Source organism: Anastrepha obliqua, chromosome 3, assembly GCF_027943255.1.
Source record: "Anastrepha obliqua isolate idAnaObli1 chromosome 3, idAnaObli1_1.0, whole genome shotgun sequence".
Lineage (NCBI taxonomy): Eukaryota > Metazoa > Arthropoda > Insecta > Diptera > Tephritidae > Anastrepha > Anastrepha obliqua.
The window spans coordinates 39,214,715-39,224,876 of record NC_072894.1 but is presented as its reverse complement, the minus strand read 5'-3'; the positions used below and the strand labels follow the sequence as shown (position 1 = coordinate 39,224,876).

Here is a 10,162-nt window from a genome sequence, read left to right as displayed (position 1 = left end):
TCCAGGGCTTACCCAGAAAATATTGAAATGCTGGCGGTAAATTTAATAGCTTAATTTTTTATAAAATTTCTTCATTTCACATACTACCATTATTTCGTTCTAGGATATTTTTTAGTAAATTTTTACTGCCTAAGTACACACTCTAATTGGTTTTTGGTTACATCAAAAAACTAAGATTAGCTGCGTATTAAAAATAAAAATAAAATACATTTCTGAACAAAGAAAAAAAATATAATAATTGGCGCATACACCTCTGTTAGGTATTTGGCCGAGCTCCTCCTCCTGTTTGTGGTCTGCGTCGTGATGTTGTTGAACAAATGGAGGGCTCTACAGTTTTAAGCAACTTCTAACGGCCAACGGTTTTTATGAGGAGATTTTTCATGACAGAAATACACTCGGATGGTTGCCATTGTTTGCCGAGGGGCGACCGCTATTATTATAGAAAAAACAGAGACTCGATTCAATTCCTTCGGTTTCGGCGGCGGTGTTATTTCTTTAAGAACGACTTTTTAATTTTCTTCATATGTACCTATCATTATTTCGTTAATTTAATAAAGTTTGTAAAATGTGTTTGATGAACCAAAAAAATACTTTTGAGGTATTTTTAAGTGTACATGTTTCTCACTCCAAAATCTATATTTTTTTTTTTGGTATGCGGACCTGGGAGGTGGAATCTTCTAAAGAACTTATGAGAACCAGTTCGGTCTTATGGGCTGCTAGTCTTAGCCCACGATTGTAGCCATTGCTTAATTTTAGTGATGGTGTCCTTCACGCTTCGTGAAACCTCTTCTAGCGTTTTCCCTACAACTACCACAGTTAGATTATCTGCATACCCAAAAACACTTGCTTGTTCGTGCTGCTCAACGCGTAGCGCTCAATCATTAATAATATTGAAAAGAGCCGGGCGTAGTACAGGGCCTTGAAAAACTCCTTTTGGGGCCTCCGCCTGTATTATACCATAGGGTTCTGTTATCAAAGAATGGTATCATACTTATATTCACATGTGCACACATACATTGAAATATGCTTGCTTAGTGTTGTCCTTTGATTGCTTAACTTCTAGGGAAATTTTAAAATTCATCTTACACTTCTTAGTTTCTTTATACATACAATTAAAATAAAGCTAAATCTGCTCACATTCATTTTGCCGTATGTAACTGAATTGCAGACATTTAAGTACATACACATACATATGTTATATATTATACATTTTACCTACATATTTATGAATCTATCTAACTTAAAAAACGCTCCAAAAATAAATGCACTTTTTGCTTAATTGAAATCAGTTTACAAGTACATCAAAGGGATCACTGTGAAGTGTTTTTAAAATTGTTTCTTTCGACAAAGTGTTGCACCAATTCTATGCACGTATATACGTAAATATGTATTCTAAACTACTTTTAGCTAATTGTAAGTATAATAAATAAAATAAGTTATGTTGCCATGCAGAGGTGCATTTTACACCCAATTGCGCATAGGCTATAAAGCATCGTTATGACTTTTGGACAGTGTCGTCTCAATTTGATCGATGCCTCGAAATGACGATATATACGAGTTACTGGTCTGTGTTACAATCGAGTTGTTGGACGAGCTCTGAAAATAATAACAACAAAGGAATAATTAATTAATACTTTGGTAAATTAATTTTAAGGCGTTTAAAATGGTCAACCTTCTTTTGTCGATATGAGCGACCACGCACTCGTGTTGTATTCCGCCTCACCGGGTTATTGGTGGTGGTAGACTTTTGCGATAGGCGCACCGAACTGAAGGTACTACCACATCGACCACGTCTTATTTGCGGTGAGGGAGTGCCAGTCGCTGCAAATCCATAGAAAGCAATAAAAATAGAACCAATTGTATGTATGTGTATACTATACGAGTATATGTATATATCTAATTCTACATAGGTATGTATACATACTAGTACATAGGTATATATGCTTGCCAATATGAGTATGTAATTCAAATAATTGCCGAATTATTTTGACTTACGTGTGCCCGCAATGGTTGTGCTACGCTTCGATGCCTGCAACATGCCAAACACTACGGCGCTGAAAGAGCCATGATGCGATGTTTGGCGTTGTAAATTCGGTGTCTGCGATAGCGGCATACCCGCCGGTAGCCGTACCGGTGAAGATAATTGACTTTCACTGGCGCCTTTAGGATGCACAAAGTACGTGACCATTAGCCCCTTGCCCTTCACATTTATCTTGCCGCGTTTCTAAGCAAATATATGTTCATACATATGTGTAATTAAAGGAATGTGCTAGAGAAAAAATAAGAAAACAGAAGTGGACATAAACTTTAGTACTCACCACACACGTGTATCCCTTGGCCTTTAATAGTTCCGAAGTTTTGGTGGAAACTTGAATGCGCCAATTCTCGCCGGTGGAGTCCATACGTGAGGCCACGTTCACCGTATTGCCCCAGATGTCATAGACCGGCTTTCGCGCGCCAATCACACCGCTCACCAATGGTCCGCTGCAGATGCCCACGCGCAGTTGAAAGTTGTTGAATGCTTCCTTGTTGATTTCCTCCAACTTTTGCTTCATCGCAAAAGCGAACTCAACCAGATCACAAACGCTATCTTCCGCTGTTTCTCCACTTGCAAGCAAATGTGCTGAATTTAGACCGGAAGCGGCCATATAGGTGGCGCCAACCGTTTTTATTTTCTCGATGGAGGCGAAACGTGGTTCCTCCAAGAGTTCGTCAAAGTCGCCTCAAATTAGAAAATAAAGCAATATTAAACAAATAAGTATGTAGTTTAGTAGTCCTTTTCCAAGTATTAAAGTAATACAAGTTTTTGGGGAATCTTTGAGTACATATATGTATACACATAATTAGAGAAAATCTAAACATGAAAGCTTCCCGTCTCTCAACTGGTCATTTTTTGAGAACGCACGTGAAGAAAATTAAACTCGACAGATGCCATCAGCTTCTTCGGTGACACACGGTCAACGGCCATTAAAATATTCCTCGCAGATGAGAAAATTTTCAATATATAAGAATATTTTAGTAAGCAAAATCACAAAATCTATGCTAAAACATCTAAGGACGCAAAAAATAGTGTTCCAAATCTTCAGCGTGACCATCATCCAGCCCCGTAATGGTTTGGTGGGGAGTGTCTTGTAAAGACGTTAGATCTCTTAATTTCTGCGAAAAAGGGTTAAGACCGGGGCAAAAGTGTACCAGGAGGATGTCTTAAAAGACGTGGTGCAGCAGTTGAACAGTACTCTCTACAGTGGAAAGCATTAGAGCTTCCAGCAAGATTTCGTTGCAGCCCATGAGGTCTCAGCAGTGGTTAAAAAACAACATATGTTCATATCCGCAGATGATTGGCCGTTTGGAAGCCTAGATCTGAATCCATTGGGCTACGGTTTGTAGTCAGAATTGGAGAACATGGTCTGTCGAAGACCTCTGAGAAGTTCTTTGGTTCGAGCAGCTACGGCATTATGCATGGACACCATGAGTGCTACAATGCTGGATGGCTTAATCGTTTGAATGCTTGTAAAAGAGAATGGTGACCATCTTGAATGAAAATTTCAACTAATTAAAACTAACTTCATTAAAAAACTATAATAATTTCATATCTATAACGAACTTAATTGTAACAGAACTTATGGCAGGACTAATTGCAAATTTCACTTCTTAAATGAAAAATGAGATTGACGTGAATAAGTTTGTCTTGCAGTGGTTGTCCAACAGCGAATAGTGGTGGTACTCTGGAGTGCTCTCTACCCTGATAACAAAATAAATGGTATTTTCAAATCTGACAAAAGACTTTTGTTCCCTCACAAAAGAATACAGTTGGCAGAGTTTGAGAAAAAGTTCAGCTTGAAGCAGTCAGCGTTGTGCGCGCTTTACGAATAGCAGATTCACGCATCTCCTGCGCTATTAACGAGGTGCCTGCAATAGATGCTATGTGGTCCCTGCTATGCAATTCTCTAATGCCGGCTTTCTGGTAGGAATGGGCACTGTTTTCAAAATTTCGCATTTCGATTAATCGCGTTTTTTTATTTAGGTTCTAATCCATGGATTGCAAATATGTATGTATTTTTATTATATGAGGGTATGTGAGTTTTTCTTCTTTTAAAATTTTTTTTAAATTACTTTAATATTATTATGAGAGGATGTAGCACTGCAACCTGAAAGATCTATTGTGCCCCCTTCTTGAATTCAGAGTGTATTTCTTTGAGCCCACCTTCCTTAATACATTTTAGTATTTGTCATATTTTATGGAGTTTTCTTTCTTTCTCTTGTAAACACTGTTTACCTAAGTATTTGTGTCGCTTATGCTGCAGTGCTGGGTACGTTGCCAACACGTGTTTGTATTCCCAGATTAGCAAGATTATGATTCACTCTACAATGCCCTGTTAGAATTCCTGTGTTGATTCTAAAACTATTTTTATTTATTTCCATACAATCTTTAAATAGGTTTAGCTAAAAGCTACCTTTGATTGATTTTGATTTGGATACACGCAGTAAATTTACCTATTATGACCTTTTTGCCCTTTCCTCTATTTGCTGAATAAGAGGGGAGAAATTTAAATTATTTACTGATGTACAGCGTAAATCTTGCCACGTAATTTGCGCCATATTTTCTTCTTTTTGACAGTCGAAGATGATATTCACAATCGATTTCCAAATCGATTTTGCTTAACTTCCAGATCAACCGCAAAAAATTGTGTAGTCACTTTGAAGTTTTTGCTACTCCATTAAATTTAAATTTTATTTCGAAGATATTCTGTCTTCATTGACGGTTCCAAGATGGAATCGGGAGTCGGGCCAGGAGTTTTCTTTAAATCAGTAGTTTAAATTGCTGAACAGTACCAGTGTTTTTCAGGCAGAAGTCTGTGCTACCCTACATGCATGCATAATAAAGGGTGGTTAAATTTCAAAGGCCGATGTTGAATGTAAACCTCACTAAAACGTCAGACTTTTTTCTACATTTTATTCGGCATTTTTCAATTTCAGACTAACTCAATTTAAACCATGTACCATGAATTATGTATCTTTCACAGTCCAACAACGCGTTAAGGTTATTCAGGTTTATTATGAAAACGAGCGTTCAAATAAAAATGCATATCGCGCACTTCGTGAAGAAAATCATCTTCAGTGATGAGGCACATTTTCACCTCAGTGCATTCGTCAATAAGCAGAATTGCCGCATTTTTGCGAATGAAAATCCAAGAGTGATTGCCGAAAAACCAATGCACCCACAAAGAGTGACTGTTTGGTGCGGTTTATGGCATCATTGGGCCGTATTTTTTCCAAAATGAGGCCGGTCAGGCAGTTACTGTGAATAGTGTTCGCTATCGTGAGATGATATTGAACTTTTTATAGCTCGAATTGGAAGATATGGATGTGGACGATATGTGGTTTCAACAGGACGGTGCCACTTGTCACACAGCTAACGAAACAATGACTCTTTTGCGCGAAAAATTTGATGGCCGAATAATCTCACGTCGCAGCGATGTCAATTGGCCGTCAAGATCATGTGGTTTGACACCGTTGGACTTCTTTCTTTGGGGTTATTTGAAAGAAATGGTGTACGCCGATAAGCCAGCAACAATTCAAGAGCTAATAGATGAGATAATTCGGCACATTAACGGCATAGAACCTCAATTATGCCTCAGCGTCATCGAAAATTTGGACCATCGGATGGAGCCATTTGGCCGATATTTTGTTCCATACGTAATTGAGCTATACTATATTACTATTATCATAATAAAGAGAAATGACAATAATTTTTTTAAAAAATTGTATTTTATTCAAAATCAACAGCGGGCCTTCAAATTCAACCACCCTTTACTTAAGGAACGCGAGAGCGAGGGAGATATTAATATGTTTTCCGATAGTTCAGTTGTGATCAAGGTACTGACGGCGCCATGATGAATATCCACACAGGCTATTTCCAGTAGGGAGGAGATTAAATCTTTTGTGATTGCAGGTAACATTTCTCTGATATGGTTTCCAAAAAGCTTGGATCTGGTTTCCAAGATCAGAGAAATGTTACCTGCACACACTGCATAAGATATTTGATCTCCTCCTTAAAGCACATAAAAGGAAATTAAATTGCTGATGAGCTTACCAGAAAGGCGTCTACATTGGGCTATAGGCATCCCCTTGACTATTGTTAAAAAGGAATTGCTCAACTTATTTCTCAGAAAAGCGCAGAACAGAATTTCGAGAACCCTTCAGAGAGGCCTCAGTACAATAAATGCAGTACACAGAAAGTCCTGCTATTCAATTTGCAAATTCCAGGTTTGCCAGCTAGACGATGAAGGTCACTGGGTGCTCCTTCCTTTGACAGTCTGGGGCATGTGCCAGCCTAAGTCCCTTCAATCTTCTCCATTACATCAACAGCTCTGACTGGCTGTTTGACCTCTCAAAATGGTATCAAAACGGCGCTTTAGAACTACTTGGGGAGTGCCAGGCTAGTACTTTTACCATTTTACCGACCCAATGAGGTATGGAAGAACTGAATTTTCGACTTTCGGTGTAAAAGGGTAAAAATGAGGAACACCGAAATTAAAAGAAATAAAAAAAAATTGAATATTACATAAATTAAAAAACATGTTTTTAGAAACAACGATCTTTCTTAAACATCCCATCAATTGAAGTTGATTTATCAATTACTTGATATTGATTTTGATTCTTTCAAAAGGTCCATCAAAAGCCCAAGCGGATAATTGATAAATCTATTTCTTGAAATGAATTGTGTACCAAAAATTCGTCCCAATACCGATAAGGTCCCAGTATTTGAAAAATATGGATGAAAGTTGCTTCCGAATGCCTACAGAATATTACAATTCCTTCTTTTTGGGAAAATTTAACCACCACACGTAAAAAAAAATAGTTTCAAGTATTAACTTTTGTTAGCTGAGAAGTCGGCCGCCGTAGCTGAATGGGTTTGTGCGTGACTACCATTCGGAATTCAGAGAGAACGTAGGTTCGAATCTCTGTGAAAAACCAAAATGAAGAAAAAGTGTTTTTCTAATAACGGCCGCCCACTGCCGGCAATGGCAAACTTCCGAGTTTATTTCTGCCATGAAAAAGCTCCCTATAAAAATATCTGGCATTCGGAGTCGGCTTAAAATTGTGAGGTCTTGCCATTTGTGGAACAACGCTCGATGCTGCACGCCACCTAACAGAAGTGTGCGTGCCAATTATTTATTTATATTTTCAGGTCAAAGCTTTAATATGAAATGTTTAAAAATTAATTAATTGTAGATCACCCATTTTCCACATCCACATCACCAATTTTTCACATGTTCGTCTTCATTAAATTAAAAAAAGAAATTATTAGCTTTTAGCATTTCAATTCTCACTCACATATAATCTCGTTTAAAATTCGTATGCATGCTTTTCCATTGTCGATGTCCTCCGAATAGAAATCCTGAAAATTAGGAATGGAAGCAAACATAACACCACAAAGAGAATGATTTTTCGAATATAATTCATCTGTGTGCTCGTCGGAGAGATAATAAGCAGCTACATGATGAGGCAAAATGTTCTGAAAGCAATTAAGTGGATGTATACAGATGTTAATTAATATGTTATAGTTTCTCTGCAATAAAAATAGATTTTGAATTATTTCCGTACCAAATACAACGCAAAGAACCCTTAAAATAAAATCTACAAGGGCAAATTTATTTTACCTTAATTAATGTGTCGTTGAGTGCCCGATTCGATTTCATATTCATTAATTCACGCTCAGCTTGCTCCTTCCAAATGAAATCCAAACGCGAAGTGACCTGGCGTTTAATGAGCAACAAGGCGGAGAAAAATAAAAATTCGTAAAAAAAGAAAAAAACAGAAGGGGAAAAAAGAAAAAACAGAGCGGGAAAAAGAAAATGCGCCATTAATTCCACGCAAAAATACTGAAAGTACAATTTTTTATTGTTTGTTTGTTTGTTGTAGGCGGACTCAGCGCCTGTAAGCGAATACCCAACAAACCAAAAATATTTGAAATATTGAAATATCGAACATATTTGCTGGCTATTGTTTTAACGAAATAACATCATAAAATTCTGACAGAAATGAGAAGGTTTTGAGACGCCTTTCAAAAAAATGGAACGATATTCAAATGAATTCTCGTTGTTCTAATGCCCATAAACTTTTCTTCGTTTCCAAAAATTTTCCTTTGACGAGAGAAAATTGCATTATTTTGCTTTAAAAATTGTATCGGACGAAAACAGGTTTGAATAATCTAGTATCAGAGAGTCTAGTATGTAGTCTAGAGGTAATAGTTTAACAATATGTGGTATCACAACGGCACTCCGTCTTTGGTCCAGATGCGTCACTGCATATAGCGGCTGCCAACTCAATCTAATGTAGGTTAAATTGGTTTCAATAACTCAACTGTGGTATTATCTACTGAGCCCATTAGAGCTCGACGATTCGAGATAAACGATGATTTACAGCTATACCATTAGCTTTGTTAGCTACTCATGCCTTTTAGCCAGACCCCTTCGAACCATCGAGTTTTATAAATTTACGAAGCGCTCAATATGCATTGCCCCTGAGCTCAGATATATGATTTTTACACCTCCCAATAGCTGAAATATTTTCATAGTTTTAACCTATTGATTTGAATAAAATTATTACATTTAGCTAAAGAAAGACCAAACATCGATTTTTAAGGCCAAAACCGGATCGGAACTGTATCGAATATTTTAAAGCTCACAAGTAACAAAAAAACAATCCAGTAGTTTTGTTAATAGAAAACCAAACAAGGAGCATAAGTTTCAATTGCATTAATTTCAGCTCGCTACAAATACTAATGTTAAAAAAAAATAATTTTTTTCCATGTTTCCATTCACTATTTAATACTCATAGTTGGCTAATTTTATATGGTAATGTACAGGCAATAGCTTGTGCATTCGAGATTGTTCGGGGAATGTATGGCTTCTCTTTCGATTGCGTCCGAATTCTTCGATATCAGGCTCATTTGGGCTCCCGGTGACAGCGGCATAGAGGGAAACTGCTGGGCTGATGAGCTGGCTAGACAGTGAACTTTGGAGATGGTTTCGTCGCAAAATGAGAGGATTGGGGGCAAAATGAGAGAACCTGTTGTATACTCCTGGAAAGATGGCCCCCGAGTCAACTCAGCGAGCGCTGAGATAGTGAACAAATGTACAAGGTCGCGAGATCCTTCCGGCCACGGGTAGATCGGGGATGCTCGAGGGAACTAGCAAGGCTAACAAAGCCGCAGCTCACGTATTTGGTGGGTATTCCTACCGGACATTGTCCGTTAGGTGTCCATGCGGTGAGACTTGGGATTGCCTCAAGTCCGTTCTGCAGAAGCAGAAGAATCATCTCAACACCTTCTTCTCAGCTGCCCTGCTCTCTTAAGGCAAAGATTTAGACATCTGGGCTCTATCTTTTTCGCCACATCTGCGGATGTAGCGGGTTTAAATATCATACATCTGGTAAAGTTCATCAGTAGCTTGATGCGACTAATTTACGTTCATTCGTAAGTCCATGGTCATCATCTCCTTTCTCCTTTCCCCTGTATGGTATCACAACGGACGAATTTTGAATATTTGTCCAAGTGGGCCCCAAGCAAGGGCAGGCATTTAACCTATACCTATTCCTAAAAGCAATAGCTTACCGGCACTGGCTATGGGCATAAGCTGGCTTGCAGTACAGAACAATTGCTCACTGCCAACATTCGATAGAGGAGCAGGTAGATATTAGTTTGGAGAAACCGAAATCCATTACTTTTGCGTAAAATTTTTGCGCAAATGGTATAAAACTTTTTTATGGTCGATCTTTAGCTCCTGGGCTATGCTACGACTACTAACATTCCGATCAACTTCGATTATTTCTGTGATTTTATCGACATTTTCTAAGACAGGCCTACCTGCGTGAGGTGTATCTTTAACATTAAAAATGCCTGAACGAAATCGACGCAACCAAAATTGCTCGTAATCCTCTGTTACAGTATCGGCACTATAAACACCATTCACAATTTCAGCGGCCTGGCTTGCATTGTCTCCTTTATGAAAAAAAAAAACTAAAATGTACAGAATTTTCTCTTTGTTGACTTTCATTGTTGACACCCTGTAACTCACAGCTGAATGGAACAAAGAAAAAACATCAAAGGAATTTTTTAGTGTGGAATGTCTCCTTTACAAATAAAGGGTTTTCCAAT

The 10,162-nt window shown here is 37.9% G+C and overlaps 1 protein-coding gene across 1 annotated transcript in view; it reads right to left on the bottom strand.

The window, feature by feature from the left end:
• Positions 1–908: 908 nt before the first annotated feature.
• The window catches only part of LOC129241834 (adenylyl cyclase 78C), a 118,592-nt gene continuing 109,338 nt past the window's right edge, over positions 909–10,162 (bottom strand). Inside the window, exons 18-23 of the mRNA XM_054878356.1 lie at positions 7,665–7,760; positions 7,339–7,519; positions 2,319–2,722; positions 1,996–2,224; positions 1,673–1,821; positions 909–1,596 (exon numbers count right to left, since the gene is read on the bottom strand). Coding sequence (XP_054734331.1) covers positions 1,483–1,596; positions 1,673–1,821; positions 1,996–2,224; positions 2,319–2,722; positions 7,339–7,519; positions 7,665–7,760 — 1,173 coding nt within the window. The 3' untranslated portion in view covers positions 909–1,482. The remainder of the gene's footprint in view (positions 1,597–1,672; positions 1,822–1,995; positions 2,225–2,318; positions 2,723–7,338; positions 7,520–7,664; positions 7,761–10,162) is intronic.